General features: G+C 34.8%; 1 protein-coding gene across 1 annotated transcript in view; it reads left to right on the forward strand.

Annotated features, from left to right (window-relative positions):
- Window positions 1-17,196, forward strand: part of Plcl1 (phospholipase C like 1 (inactive)) — a 333,753-nt gene that overhangs the window by 257,293 nt on the left and 59,264 nt on the right. Inside the window, exon 2 of the mRNA XM_026399338.2 lies at window positions 13,201-15,675. Coding sequence (XP_026255123.1) covers window positions 13,201-15,675 — 2,475 coding nt within the window. The remainder of the gene's footprint in view (window positions 1-13,200; window positions 15,676-17,196) is intronic.

The following is a 17,196-nucleotide window of genomic DNA, read 5'->3' on the forward strand; positions in this document are numbered from 1 at the left end:
CATCTATGTCATCCATCGTAAGGGATCCACAGAATACTATTTCAGAATGTACCATAATTTATTTTATAGATCCTTATTGTGTATGTATGTTTAGTTTATTAATTTATTCTTTTTAAAAATTATAAAGGATGAAACTGAATCATCTTGTACTTATATCTTTACCCATTTAAGTATTTACTTAAAATTTTATTAAATTCTTAAAAATTATATTGCTGGATCAAAGTAGACTCATCTTTAGTATTTTCAAACATTACCCCATTGCCTTTCAGAAAAGTTGTAACAGTTTATATTCAACATACCATTGTTTTGAAAATTCCCATTTCTCTACAACTTCACATTTTATAGCTTTGATAATCCAATAGGCAAAAATAATTTTATTTGTATAGATAAGTGTATATATAATGATTTGTGTTTGAGCATCTTTTCTTATATTTTCTAAACAGCTGTATGATTTTGTGAAATTATATTTTCTAAATTAGTTTGTGAACACTTTTTGTAAATTAAGTAACAGCTCAATTTTATTTTTTCTAGTATGCTTTTTCTTTCTTTCTTTCTTTTCTTTTTTTTTTTTTTTTTTGGTGCTAAAGATTGAATCCAGGGCCTTGTGCATGAAAGGCAAGTACTCTACCAACTGAGCCATATCCCCAGCCCTCTAGTATGACATTTAAAAAATAAATTTAGACATAATTTTAAGTTTTTATGTGAACAGATGTATCAGTCTTTCCATTCATGGCTTCTGGCTTTGATGTATTTATTAAGAAAATGTTTTCTCCAACCTAAAACTATACAAATATACCTTTAACATTTATTCTAGTACTTCTATGTGTTATTTAACTGTTAATCCATCTGAAGTTATTTTACCTGACACAAAGCATAAATCTAGTTTTTATTCAAATGAATAATGATTTTTAAACACTAATAATTGAATTATATATTCTTTCCTTTGTTACTTAAAATGCCCCTTCAATAGAATTGAAACAATTCTATTGGGATTTTCATTACTATTTTATTGCATTTGTCTACTAATTAATACAGACTTTGAATTTTTTGCAATATTATATCTAATAAGTTTTTGTATTTTTATTTAGTCTTTCTTTTTCAGCTTTAAGTGAAATAAAAATCTGTATATAAGTTTTACACATATTTTGTTAAGTGTACTCTTGACTTGTATATAGATCTGTGGTTAATTTTAATTCGATTCTTCTCACCCCACTCACCTCTGTCATTATATTCAAAAACTGGTTGGTATATAAGATGGCTATTAATTTTTCTATTTGTATTTTAACACTACACTTTTATTAATTCTTATAATCTTTTCAATTGATATTTTTGAATTTTATTTAAACATAATTATGTTATTTGCAAATAATTATGATCTATCATTTCCTTTACCATATTTTACACTTGTATTTTCATTTTTATCTCATTGCTTTGGCTTCACTATTCAAAGTCATTCTTAAATATAGAGTAAATAAGTGGTAGACTTTTTGTCTGGTTTTGGTTTTGATTACAATGAGAATGCTTCTTAATCTTTACCAATTGGTAACATGTTTTTCTTAGGATACTAAAATGTTATTGATCATGTTAAGAAAGTTTTCTTCTTTTCCTAGCATACTGAGAATTTTTTTAAAATTGATGCTGTATTTTATCAAAGGTCTGGGGGAAGTCATAGTTATTGTATAACGTTTTTGTTTGACCTATTAATTTATTGAATTACATTGATGAATTGCCTAATGTCGATTCATTCTTACATTCCTGAAATAACCCTAACTTTTTGAAGAATTTGTTGTTCTTTTAATACATTGCTTTATTTTACTTTTATTCACAACTGAGATATATCTGTAACTCGCTATATTGGAACTTCACCACATGGTGGTCTATGTGTTTCTAAATGCTTTAGCATGCTTCATTTCCTTTTATCCTTGACATGAAACTATGAATTAGGCTAGGAGTTATTACGCTGTTTTGGCAAAGAAAAATGAAACACAGAACTGTGCTTGGCACAATGTCACTCAAATAGGTGGTGATGGTGACTAAAATTTATTAATCCCTAAACCAATGCTTTGGCAGAAGGAATTTAATTATTTTAGTAATTTCTATCAGTATGATACTATGGGCTTCAAGTTTTATTATCTCAAATAAAAACTTTCCCTACATAGCTTCCTAATAAAGAGGAATGGATTTTTTTTCCTCCAAATTTGACTTCACTGAGTATCAAATTGGGGGAAGGGAGAATTCACCCTAAAGGAGTTTCTGTGCTGAGAATATTCATTCCCTGAGATCTGCCATCTGTTCCTTGCACATGGACAGATGCTGATGTTCAGTTAATCAGAGGTAATGCAATCAGGATTAAAGAGTTAGATGGTTTTAAACCATTCCGGAAGTTATGAGTAAAACTTGAAACCTTTAATCAGATTCATCTTGATGTTCAAGTCAAGTTGAGCATTTAATCCAAAGCTTTTATATCCCTAAGGCAACTAGCCCCAAACAACATATTCTGTTTTCATCATAAGAGAAAAAATATTAACAATGTGTTTGCACATAGCAGTTGGGTCAAGAGAATCGATATTCTACTTTATATATGTTCAGAGATCTGTTATAGAAAGCTCAGACATTGCTTTTAAGAAGTACAGAAGAAATATTGAATTGGGTAATTTAAAATACTTTAGCTTTAGAATCTGTAAAGACTTAATGAAAGTTCAAGAAAAGGTCTATTTTAAGGTACAAGCCTATTTATTAAATAGTAGACTAGACTTCTCTAAGTCTAGAGAAAGATGGGTTCAGACTATATCATATTTCTTAAGTTTGAATAGAACCAGGCTTTAATAGCATTGGAATTGAATCTCCTTGTCCAAAGTCACACACATTTACAAAATAAAAGTAAAATTACTGTTTTAAAATATTCTGTAAGTATTTTTTCCCTAAAATGCAAATCTGCATGTGTCTATTGTGCTAACACTGCTGATTCTCTAAGAAATACCACTGGTAGTTTTATATTTTATATCTTTGATTGGAACACATATGATCTGGAATCTTGTCTTTACCAAATGTTATACAGAGAACTACGATTTTCTGGAAGGAATTGTTCAATTTTATGTCATTAATGAAAATTATATGCTCCTAAAGCAAGGCTGATTATATTTCTTATTTCTACTTAAGTTAGCATAATTGTAAATTATTAGCTTATTTTCTTATCACATCTATTTCTGAAACTCAGCTCCAATAATACTCTATGACAAATAGTAGAATTCACATAGTTTGAAGCATATTGGGCATTTTCTTTTCAGTGTTAAATATGTTTTATTCAAATGTCAATAACTCAAGAATATGCTTAAATTCCAGTGACTAAAATCAATGTAAATAGTATATTGGTGTCTCATATTTGAGGGTAAATATTACCATTAAAAATTGAAAAGTCTCAATGAAGGGGAAACTATTCTGTGAATTAGCTATTTAGCATATAGAGGGAAATGGAATATTTTCTCAGAAACATTTGTAAAATGAACTCTATTTAATAATGTTTCATTCCTGTGATATTTTGATTTTAAAAAGTATTTTATTAAATATGTAATATTATTTAGAATTAAAAGTAAAATTATGCCTAGATTTTAAGGCCTACCTATCAATTTCTGATAAAGGCTCTAATTAAGCATTATGTTATATATTCATACCTATGAAATAATTTAAGTCTTACATTTAATCTCTATAATAATGCATCAAAAGATATATATTAGCAATGTAGGTATTAAAATATACAGTTATGTATTCATCATTATGGACTTTTTAAAAGAGACATGACATTCTGTTTTCTATAAAAAGTCACCTCCAATTAATCCTCATACCAGAAACAATAAAGTCAGTGCTGGCTCAGGATTCATGTGTCCTGCTGTGCAGGGGTCTCCTGAGGAAGGACACAATCATATCTCAGTCTCCAAGCCCACTTGATTCTTGGCACCTCTGCTAAGAGTGGCACAGGCTACCGATTAATTTTAAATGCAGTGTTTTTGAGCATGAGGGGGACATCTGTCTTGGAGGAACAGGACAGGTAGCAGCAAGTCACGCCTCAGAAGCCAATGAATAATTGTCAGATGAGCTTCTGATGTCTCCCACATTTTGTTCATATTGGTGCTGCTAAGGCACAGTACTAACAAAAGTATACATTGCATGTAGCAGTTGGATCTGTGAAAAAGGTCAAGTTGACTGGAAATGGGGTGTTAATGTCTCATAAATGTGTTCTGGGTAGTGGATTGTGAAGGATGCAAAAGGAGATTGGTAAGATCAGAGTGAGAATTAAGGTCTTTTCCATAAAAGCAGTAATACCATAAAAGAGTAACTATGCTTATGGACTTGAGAAGAAAGAAGAGTTGAGAATAGAAAGCCTACTGGTCAGTGAGGTTTCACAATAAACAATTGCAGGCTTTGTTTCCTAATGCTGTGGGGAAAATAGAAATGGCAGAAATCAATGAACAATGGAATAAATCGGGTGTCTGGAGACATTAGCTTCCAAAGCTGTCTCTACCTTGTTTCTTCTAGCCAGGTCCCCTCATGTCCATGAAATTAATTTTTCTTTTGAGAAAAGAAAAAAAATCATATAAGTGCAATGGACTTTGATTCTACCTGTAAGGGTTGATCTATATTGAAAACTCAGCAATTTTCATTATATTTTTAATAATCTTGTTTCTAATGTATCATAGAGATGAAGGAATATAGAAGAGGGGGGATAGTTCTCACCTTTACTCCTTGTTGTTGAATAAACATTAAAGTAGTTTGCAGATATTCAATAAATAGCATTTCACAAATATAAATGAGGACATAGTGTTCCCTAATTTGGGACTCAAGAAGATATCTTGGTATCCTTTACTATTATTCTCACCATTTATTTGTGTTTGTTTCTTTCCATTTGTTAAAAAAATTTCAACCCCAAACAGCAGTCTAAACTGTGACAAACATGGTCTAGAGGAGGATAAAATAATCTTATCTTAAAAATGACATTGATAGGACTGGGGTTGTGGCTCAGTGCAGAGTGCTTGCCTTGCACATATAAGGCACTGGATCTGACACTCAGCACCACATAAAAATAAATAGACAAAATAAAGATATTGTATTCATCTATAACTAAACATTTCTTAAAAATGACAATGATAGAAGGTAGCTTGTAAGGCTGATTTTACTCTTCTAATTATGTTAGGGGGCATTAGAGAACTATTAGCCTATGAAAATCTAGTGCCATTCTGGTTAAAGCTATGCTTTCCAGTCAATCAGCAGTTGCCCTGTGAGCATGGGAACGAATGGTGGTGGTGTGCCCCAACCCAAGGATGCCATCTCCTGGATCCCTGCAGCAAGCTCTGAAAAGTGCCTGCTCTGTTGGTAGCAAGGTCTTTCTAGTATATATGGGAATAGTCAGAGTCCCAGATAGAGCTGCCTAATTTAAGATTTTTTCCATGACATAAAATTACAGTGAATTTCCATGTGGAAGTTACTTTCATTTTCTTGTTAAATGACAAAGCGTTAAAAATTATTTTTCCTAAGATCATATGTATAAGTTTGGAACACTTCAGTACTTTATTTGATAGTTGTATGGTTTTGAGTATCTCAATAATAGCCTTCATGCCAAAGATCTCACTTAAGTACATGTAATTACTCTAGTACTTTTTAATATGCCTCACCAGCTTTTTATGTTCCTTTGTGGTCTTAGTTCACAAATATCCTTAACATTATTTAAAGCTATTTTTGTTGTTTACTTAGACACATTCCCTATACAATTTCCTCTAATTATTAAATTTGATGATTTTGTCATTATTCAATTTAATAATTTCATCAGCTGTAAAAAGCCCTACATGAAAAGAGTGATGCAGGGCTGGGTGGTGGCTCAGTGGTAGAGCGCTTGCCTAGCACATGTGAGGCGCTGGGTCAATCCTCAGCATCACATATAAACAAACAAAATAAAGGCATTCTGTTCATCTACAGCTACAAACATTTTTTTAAAAAAGAGTGATCCAGAGGACGCATTTATTCCTGGCAGCATTAGTGTTGGGATTTGTGATTTATTAAAGAACAAATCACTTGTGAGAAGCGTAGCACCTAGTAGAGGCACAGTGAATCTTTGCACCAGTGAATATGGCATTTGAAATAACACAGGACATATGCGCTAAGAGTCAGCTTAAATAGGTAGATACCACACAGAAGAGCTAGAGATAATCACTTCTAGTCAGAGTGTCATTTCCTAATGATTGCAGTGAGATATAGCACCAAGGAAGCATCCCCCATTTAACAAATCAATGGTACTGGGAAACCACCCTGAAATGTTCTTTCTATACTCCATTCCCAGCTAGCTTGTATAACATCAACTATTATTATTATTTGTTTTCAAGACAGAATTATTTAAGAGAAGACATGCAACATTTAGAGGACTACAGATACCTATATTTTAATTAGTATCCCCCCCATCACAGTATTTATTTTGGGATGATGTTACATTCTTAAAGAAGGCTTTAGTGTATTCCATTAAGTCGCATTGCCTTTAGTTCTGTTGACTTACAGTACAAAGAATGAATGTGTTGTTTATAGATAACAAAATAGCTATTCATCTTCTTATCAGTTCAACTTAGGGAGTCATCGGGGAGAGTCCTAACCCCACAGAATTGTGTCAGGCTTCAGCTACTTTTCATTGGTGGTATCAGGATGTCCACAGTGACATTGGATGGTCATATGTTGTTAACCATAACTAAGTTGCATCACCTGTTTGTAACTCTGTATTAAGTAATTTGAGGTCAGCATAGAAAAATAACTTTGGAAATATCAATGTGGAATTAATGGTATGATTGTACTGTTGCAACCGTCCTTATCTGAAACTTGAAGGCCATGGGCACAGTGATGATCCCATTTCCCCCCAGCTCCTTGATTTTTGTGTGAGGTGTTAGGCCTTGTGTGGGAGGATAGGTTTTCTCTACACTAATTGCCAAACTTGGGTGTGTATCTGGGCATAAGTACACTGGACAAGGAAAATGTATGTGTCAGGACTGAATTCTATTCTTCAATCACCAATCTGAGTCAGTAAAGCCACCATTTTTTTTAAAATAGTCTTCCCTGGATTATGACTCCCTGATTCTGCTTGTTGCTCCAGTCTCCTTTGGAGCCAATCTATCATTATACCACATTATACCACAGCCATTCTGGCCTTTGTTCCCACCACAGGACTTTGTGGCTGCTCTGCTTCTCTCTTGGAACCCTTTGCTCTCAGCTCTTCTCCAAGCCTGGAGCTTTGACTACTGGCTGGATATCTCCACCTAGATGGCCCAGAGTCATCTAAAATCTATCACAGCTGAAAGTAAACTTAGTTCCTCCTTCAGTGTCACCTCCTCTGATATTTCATATCTCAATTGGTGATGTTTCTATCTCATGAGATTTGTCTCATGAAACTAAGATTTTTTTCTAATCAGAACTTGACAACTGGTGTTTTTGATTTCTGTTCTTTAAGATTTTCTAAATTTGCTCTGTTTTTAGCAAAGAATCATTTAAGAACTCCTTACTTAAAAAGAACTTGCCAAACAATAAAAAGAATATGTGATGTCATTACAGATGTTTAAACATGCTCATCAAGTCAGAGGTAGGAAAACTTGAGCATGGTATTTCTTTTACTCCTTTTAATATTTGCTTAATGTTTCAGTATACTTGAATGCGTGTGTGTACTAAAGAATGCAAAACATAAAATTTACCATGTTAACTGATTTTAAATGTACACTTGTATAGCATTAAGTGGATTCACATTTTTGTTACTTCAGTATACTTTTCCCCTGAAATTATTATGAAATAAGTTATTATTTTCTTGAATGAGACCCAAAGTTGTGCTTGTGCTGAATGAACAGTTTCTCTGGGGCTTATCAGAGTGTTGTGAAGAAAAATGATTTTGTTTGTTGGGTTTTGTTAGGGGATTTGCAGCATGTCCAACATCATTAGTCTCAGATAGCAAATGTCAATGGGAATTTATAGAAGCAGGTTTATTAATTTAGCTTATGTAAATATTTTTTTAATCTTGGTTTAATAATATGTTTAAACAGCTGAAAATCTTTATTGTTATTTAATAAGGAGTCTCATTTAATCATTATTGGTATTCTATTACTAATATTGGATAAACAACCATGTTGTAGAAAATAATGAAAAAAAAATTAGAAGAGTATTTGGCCATTTTACCCTAAAAATTTAAAATGATTCCTAAGATTAAAAATCAGCCCTCATAGCATGAGAGTATGAATATACTAAAAATGATAATATGATGAACTGGGTGTGTTTGTGCACACCTGTAATCCCAGTGGCTCAGGAGGCTGAGGCAGGAGGATCACAAGTTCAAAGCCAGCAAAAGTAAGGTGTTAAGCAACTCGGCAAGACCCTGTCTCTAATAAAATGGATGTGGTTCAGTGGTCGAGAGCCCCTGAATTAAATCCCCAGTACCCCCCAAAATAAAAAAATAATCACACACATATAAATATAGAATGATTATACTAGAAATAGTGCTGATATATGAATCAATGTCTGGTCTTATTTTAACAAATGAGTAAAACATTTGTCTCTTGCTTTAGTGTTTTAGTTAGCATTTTCATTCCTATAACTAAAAGACCTGATAAGAATAATTAAAGAAGGAAAAGTTAATTTGGGGGTCTCACAGTTTCAGAGGTTTTCCATAGACAGCTGGCTCCATTCCTCCAGACTCAAGCTGAGGCAGAATATCATGGCAGAAGAGTGTGATGAAGTGGCTCACACGATAATTAGGAAACAAAGATTCCATTCTCTGGATACAAAATATATACCCCAAAGACAAGCCCCCAAGGACCCACCCCCAATAGCCCCACCCTATCTGCCTTCAGTTTCTATTAATTCACTGATTGGGTTAAGGCTCTCAGAACCCAATCACTTCTCCTCCTAACCTTTTTTTTTTTTTTCTCTTAACCTTCTTGCATTGTCTCATACATGAGATTTTGGAGGACACCTCATATCCAAACCATAACAAATAGTTTATGAGACTCTTCTTGATTCTAATGATTAAGTTCTTTTAAATATTAATTTAATTTAATAGACCCAAAGTGTGAAATATTATCTGAAGATGTTCAGTAATAATATAAAATCAGTGTGTTAAATTTGTGTTTTTTTAAACTTGTTTAAACATTTTCCCTTGGTGGGAAATGATAGTTTGAAAACTTAAACACAGACTGATAAGAATAGAAAGGATTGAGTTTGCTATCTGACTAATTCTCGTACTCCACTAGGATATGAGGCCAAACATGAACTGAGGGGACAAAGGCATACGAATGTGCTATTCATCCTAATATGAAGTGTTTTTCTTGTGCACTGCTCTAGGGGAAATTCCAGGGAAGGAGTGAGGGCAGGGGATGGGCTACTCAGTCTATCACTTTTATTCGGAGTGAGGAAAGTTAGTTTGAAAAAAACTGAAAAATTTCTTACTTTATAAAAAATCACCAAGATGGATGTCATGACCATTGGAATCAATTCAAATGTCTAATTAGCTAGAAACTTAGAGAGCACACCTGAACTGATAATAAACCTAGTCTCTCTTGGAACATGTCCAAAGTATCCCTCTATCCAATATGTAGTACTCGAAATGGATCTACCCTCATTTATTTTTTTGTATTTATTAACAAGGAAGATCTATAACCAACTGTCGCAAGGGGGCAAAATTGTGATGTATGCAGTCGAGGGGGAGAAATAAAGAATGCCCATGTGCTTCTGTCCTTTTCAATGCTTTATTCACTCAAATTACTCAATACAATTTCAGTCTATAGGTTCTTAATCAAGAAAACAACCATGCTAAGCACTGCAATAGACATAATCAATTCACAGCAAACAATTCTAGATTAATTCTAAGCACTGCAAACACACTTAATCATGACAGGCTAATGGCAGACACTCCCTCTGTATGCTAAGTTCAAATGTCAGATCAAAAGTCTTAAGCCTTAGTATTTAAGTCCAGCAGATGCATATTCACTCAGACCATGGAGATCAGGTCTGGAACCAGGTCTTTCCTGGGGTGGAGTGGACGACCGGTTGAGGAGAGGGTTGTAGGGAGAAGTTGTGGCTCTCACCAAGGTCCAGACGAGGCCATAGAGTTTGAGAGCCTTGAGGATCATGCTGAGGATCAGGAAAAACTATGACAAGTGATGGGATGTCAGTCCAGTTCCTCATCAGGCTTGAGTGCATCTTTGTTTTGGCTGGTTGAATCCCTGTTTATTAGCTCTACTATTTATACTAAATGTTGACCCCCCTTTCAGTCCTTATCAGCTACCACTGGATTTCTCCATGACATCATTTAACCTGAGGTCAGAAACACCTGATCTGGTGGTCTTCACCCTGATCTTCTTACCTTTCCTCTTATCAGGAGAGGACAGCCTGCCAGAGGCTTCACTCTGTTTATCAGGGTGAGAGGAAGTAACTTGTCTGAGGCTCTACTGGAGGGTTCTGTTAGGTGTGCCTAATGAGACTGGAGTTTTCAAACTGGAGTTTTTAAAATGGAGTTGCTTAGGCTCTGGCCTAAGGTCATCCTGACACCAATACTTTATTTTTCAGTCTCTTTACCTTAACAGTCCCTTCCATACCACAGATCTGCCACAAGCTTCTTGAGGGGCATACAGGTGTAGGGTGCAGGTGTTCTGGCAAGGAGGACGTGGTTGTGAAGAAGGAGGTTTGGGGTCTTCCATCTTTCTGTCCACTGAAACACCATTTCCATCTCTCTCTTCCTAACCCGTCAAGCCAGGGTACAGCATAACTATCAAGAGAATAGATGTATGATTGCTTTGAATCCCAAACTAGAGAAATATCAGAGTTCTGAACCATTTCCAGCATATTTTAATATACTCTTGGCTCCAGTCATCAGCAGACTAGCTAATTACTTGTTCACACATGCTTTGGCCAGTTTTTAACTCATTTGGTGGCTTGTAATAACTTTGGATTTTGTCCTTTGTGAGATGATAACTTAAGAATTGCATCTTTCCCATAGATTCCAATTTTAAGGCATTTGGGGATAAGTTTTATATCATGTAGGAATTGTAGGTCAAGGCAAGCAATAAGCAATAAGCTTCATGTGGCAGGTAGATTCTTTCACAGACTTGATAGAAAACATTTATCTTTTGAAGGCTTATTAGGAGGGTAAGTGTTGATTTAAGGAGATATCATCACAAAGAAGAGAGGCTTATAAGAGAAATCTATTGCGACAGCAGAAGTTTTGTTCTCATAAGTAAGCAATGCCTGAGTCAAGAGCAGAGTGTCAGACAGTGGAGAAGGCTAGTGCAATGGGGTGCTAGGAACAGAGGAGCCATATGTGCATTTAGGGAAGCACTAGCAACCCATTGTTGGTTTGTTAGGAACTACCGGAGGCTTTATGACTCTGCTGACAATAATTCTATTTGGAACACGATCTTCTTACATAAAAATATTTTTAAAGTTCTTTCTCATTAGCATAAATGGCAAGTCAAGTGGTTAGTTTTAAAAGCTGTGTCACAGTCAAATTTACCATCGCAATTCACAGTTTCCTTCTTTGTTTTACTTGGTAGATTAATCCCATCTCAGCAGTGCCATTAGGTGTCTGCTATGATGGTGTGGAAAATACATACAGCATCTGATATTTCTGTGTGTGTAGGTCATGACAAATTTAATGTGTCCTAATAGAGCATGCATGTATAAGCAGCTGAAGATTTATAGTTGTTTTTTAACTTAAGGATGAGGAAATTGACTACTGTGGGATAATTAAAAAAAGCAAATCTATGGAAAAACAAGAGCTAAGTTGTCAAATGCTGGGGCACCAAGAGGCAATATTCTGTAATCTAAATTGGGTAATTTATATCTTTGTCACTTGAAGATCTGATACATAGTTTAGCTCATAAATCATCCCACCAACATCCCATAACTAAAGCAAATTGTGTTTCCTTTTCACAAGCAGGGTTTTAACCAATTGAATAATAAATCACCCTGCCTTTCTCAAATCACAGGATAGGCAGGATTAAGGGCAATACCAATGAAATAATGCCCCAGAGAAGAGATTCTATCCGTTTTAAAAGAATGCTAGTGAAGGAGATGGTCCAGACCACTTTGGTTATACTTTATGGTGCTGGAAACAGGTAATATCATGTGGCTGTTCTAAAAATATTTTCAATTGATCGCTGAAGAATAGTCAGAAGTCGAGAATGAATTAACTTCTTGCTAACTCCCAATATCCTAGCCAGTATCTGCTGATGGTGCTATAGTGGCAGGTATATGAAGACCTACTTTGCTCCCTTCCAAAAGAATAAATCTTATAAGCACATAAGAGTTTACAGAGAATAATCATGAGAATTTTCTCTTTTGAGTTGCCTAATAACACTGTATTATACGTAAGGATTACTAATTTCCATTTGAAAAGCAGAAATTACATTCTGAGACTTACTCAACGGTTAGATATCTAGTGAGTGGAACAATCGACACTTGAGACAAGTTACTTTTGCCTTAAGAACAGACAATGCCCTTCAGACTCTTCATTGCCACTCTGGTGTGCTTGTACAATTGGGTACTGTAAACGTGAATTAAGGTGCTTTATGGGAAATTTGTTACTAGGAGAACAAATTGAATCAATAATGTATTTGGGAATATTGTTCAATTGAGCGTATAGTCTAAACAGAGGACATGAAAATAAGAATTCAATTTTGAATGGTATTGGTCAGATGGTCAATGTAAATGAATTGTCAGTGACAGAAGACTAAGAGGAAATCTATCATCCTGTACTTAGGGATATTCAGAAGACTGGATCTATATATTAGAAAAGGCAATAGACAAGGAAGCCTAAATACTCTCAAGAAGGAAACAGCCACGAGACATATTTTACCTACTTAAGATGTACTAGTCTAATGGGTGAAGTTTGATGTCCTGTTGGTAGAGGTTCTTAAGAAATCTGCTCAAATAAATAACAGTGATTTGTACTTAATACTTGATTTTGATTCAAAGGACACACGGGTATTTGAAAAAGTAGTTTCTTTTAGAGCCTAATAATATCAATTCTCTTTGCAATTTCTCTTTTCTGAAATAGTAAAAAGGTAAATTTTAGGCTGGCTTCTGTTCAAGCAATCACCCTGCCTGAGTGGAGTTTGAGGAGTCTGTAGAATGGCAATGAATTTGTCTGTTTTCTAAAGGAGAGTGATTGATTCTTCTAAAATTGTTTTACAGGATCCTTCAAACCAAAAATGTGGAGGAAGAAAGAAAACGGTATCCTTCAGCAGCATGCCATCGGAAAAGAAGATCAGCAGTGCACATGACTGCATCAGCTTCATGCAAGCCGGCTGTGAACTGAAGAAAGTCCGGCCCAATTCCCGCATCTATAACCGCTTCTTTACTCTGGACACAGACCTCCAAGCTCTTCGCTGGGAACCATCCAAGAAGGACCTTGAGAAAGCTAAGCTTGATATTTCTGCCATAAAAGAGATCAGACTGGGCAAGAACACAGAAACATTTAGGAACAATGGCCTCGCTGACCAGATTTGCGAGGACTGTGCTTTTTCTATACTACATGGGGAGAACTATGAGTCTCTGGACTTAGTTGCCAATTCAGCAGATGTAGCAAACATCTGGGTGTCTGGGTTACGATACCTGGTTTCTCGTAGTAAGCAACCCCTTGATTTTATGGAGGGCAACCAGAACACCCCAAGGTTCATGTGGTTGAAAACGGTGTTTGAAGCGGCAGATGTTGATGGGAATGGGATTATGTTGGAAGACACCTCTGTAGAGTTAATAAAACAGCTCAACCCTACCCTGAAGGAATCCAAGATCAGGTTAAAGTTTAAAGAAATCCAGAAAAGCAAAGAAAAACTAACCACCCGAGTGACAGAAGAGGAATTTTGTGAAGCTTTTTGTGAACTTTGCACCAGGCCAGAAGTATATTTCTTACTTGTACAGATATCTAAAAACAAAGAATATTTGGATGCCAATGACCTAATGCTTTTTTTAGAAGCTGAGCAAGGAGTCGCCCATATCACTGAGGATATGTGCTTAGACATCATTAAGAGATATGAACTTTCTGAAGAGGGACGTCAAAAAGGGTTTCTTGCAATTGATGGCTTTACCCAGTATTTATTGTCACCAGAGTGTGACATTTTTGATCCTGAGCAAAAGAAGGTTGCCCAAGATATGACCCAACCCTTATCTCACTACTATATCAATGCCTCTCATAACACCTATCTCATCGAAGACCAGTTCAGGGGACCAGCTGATGTCAATGGATATGTTAGAGCTTTGAAAATGGGCTGTCGAAGTGTTGAACTGGATGTAAGTGATGGTTCAGACAATGAACCAATCCTGTGTAATAGAAACAACATGACATCACACGTCTCCTTTCGAAGTGTCATAGAGGTGATAAATAAATTTGCCTTTATTGCTTCTGAGTACCCTCTCATTCTTTGCTTGGGGAATCACTGCTCCCTACCACAGCAGAAGGTAATGGTTGAACAGATGAAAAAAGTCTTTGGCGATAAACTCTATACTGAAGCACCTTTGCCATCAGAATCCTACCTCCCATCACCAGAAAAACTAAAAAGAATGATCATTGTGAAAGGAAAGAAATTGCCTTCTGATTCCGAAGTGTTAGAAGGAGAAGTAACAGATGAAGATGAAGAAGCTGAAATGTCTCGAAGGATGTCAGTAGATTACAATGGTGAGCAGAAACAAATTTGGCTCTGTAAGGAGCTCTCTGATTTGGTATCTATTTGTAAATCTGTTCAGTACAGGGATTTTGAAGTGTCTATGAAAAGCCAAAACTATTGGGAAATTTGCTCATTTAGTGAGACAGAGGCCAGCCGAATTGCAAATGAATATCCAGAGGATTTTGTAAATTATAACAAGAAGTTCTTATCAAGAATATATCCAAGTGCCATGAGGATTGATTCCAGTAACTTGAATCCACAGGACTTTTGGAATTGTGGTTGTCAGATTGTAGCAATGAATTTTCAGACTCCAGGTCCAATGATGGATCTTCACACAGGCTGGTTTCTTCAAAATGGAGGATGTGGTTATGTTCTAAGGCCATCAGTCATGCGAGATGAAATATCTTACTTCAGTGCAAATACAAAGGGCATTGTACCTGGGGTGTCTCCTCTGGCTCTTCACATCAAGATCATCAGCGGTCAGAATTTCCCAAAGCCCAAGGGAGCTTGTGCCAAAGGGGATGTCATAGATCCCTATGTTTGTATAGAGATCCATGGAATTCCTGCAGACTGCTCTGAACAAAGAACTAAAACTGTACAGCAAAACAGTGATAACCCTATTTTCGATGAAACGTTTGAGTTTCAAGTGAACCTTCCTGAGCTAGCCATGATCCGTTTTGTTGTCCTTGATGATGACTACATTGGGGATGAGTTTATAGGACAATATACAATACCCTTTGAATGTTTGCAGCCTGGATATCGGCATGTTCCCTTGCGCTCCTTTGTGGGTGACATCATGGAGCACGTCACCCTTTTTGTCCACATAGCAATAACTAATCGAAGTGGAGGAGGAAAGGCACAGAAGCGCAGCCTTTCAGTGAGAATGGGGAAGAAAGTTCGAGAATATACTATGCTCAGGAATATCGGTCTTAAAACCATAGATGACATCTTCAAAATTGCAGTGCATCCCTTACGAGAAGCCATAGATATGAGAGAAAATATGCAGGTAGGAGAAAAATCCCAAATTCTCTTGTTCTTCCCTACTCATCCCTACTATTTTCTTACCAGTGAACATTGTGCTTTATTAATGACATGATTTGCAAAAATAAATAAATAAATAAAATGATCACAAATGTTGTATAAGCCTGTGTACCACTAAACTATAAATATGATAAAGCAAATGTACCCCTTTGTTTCTAATTATAAGTGCTCTGGTATGTCTGACTTGACCTAAGTCAGTTAATGCAGTATCAATATAGCAAATGCTGTATATATATTAAATATCTTTAGTATATAATAGAATTGATATGTGGGAATATATACAGGAAACGAGGTGAAAAATTAGAATATAAAATATGTGTAATATATTAAATATCATATATACAAACCCATAGCAATTATAAGTATATATGTAAAATATTTACAGATATGAGTATGGAAGAGAACTTGAAGTCATATAAAACAAATGAAATGCCTATTAGATTTATTGTTTCATATGTTTAAATGTATAATAACAATAATGAATTATTTTCCACAAGAAAAAACAAACACATAACAATTCTATTATATACTAAAGATATTTAGCACTTAAACTTGTTGAAGATGGTATTAACCTTCTCTTAGAAATGTGGCTTAATTTGAAGAACATAGATTCTGGATTAAATCTATCCCTGTGATCTTAAGAAAATTATTTCAAGTCTCTGATCATCAGTTTTCTCTGTATAAGGTAAGAAAATTAGTTATGCTTATACACCAGGGTTATTTGGAGAATTAAATGAGAGTGTATAGAAATTGTCCAGCTTTAATATGAAGAAATTCAATGGATGGGTTTCCTTCTGTTCACTGATGCACATAATAAGAGAGAGTTGTGAACTTTTTTCATACTATTTAATATATTTATTCTAGGATAGTGTTATTGAGAAGCAATCAAACAACAAATACTTATAAATTACTTGCATTGTGCATAGTGAATATCATTTAATTCACTTTATTCCTTTAGCTAACATTTTGATTATAATTCTCACAAAAATCCTTACTTCCAAGATAGCAAATAAATAAGAGGTTGAGTGATTTCGCAAATAGCACAGTTAATAAATAGCAACTTTAGACTTTAAATCTTAATACCAAAACCCATTACAATTCACATGATGTAGAACTACAAACCCATGACTCAGTGAAAACTTTATTTTTATATTACTTCACTGAGACATTCTGGGATAGGCTCAAAATAGATTTTAAATAGCCAAAGTGGTGGAAAATAATATTGTACATAAATCACATGTAAATAGTCAGATTGTGAGTATCTTACTAGAGATGGGTTGCCTTAGACATTCTTTTAAAAATAGGCTCAAAATATCAGCATCTTCTACATAACATTTTCAGACATAACTTTAATGTTATTGTAAATACTTGTATTAGATTAGTTGTGAGTAATTTCTATATATAACCTTAAATATTAGAAGTAGATTTTATTTCTATATACTTACTAAAATATATCTTTATATAGTATATATTTAGACAATATATT

Source organism: Urocitellus parryii, chromosome 1 (assembly GCF_045843805.1).
Source record: "Urocitellus parryii isolate mUroPar1 chromosome 1, mUroPar1.hap1, whole genome shotgun sequence".
Taxonomy (NCBI): domain Eukaryota; kingdom Metazoa; phylum Chordata; class Mammalia; order Rodentia; family Sciuridae; genus Urocitellus; species Urocitellus parryii.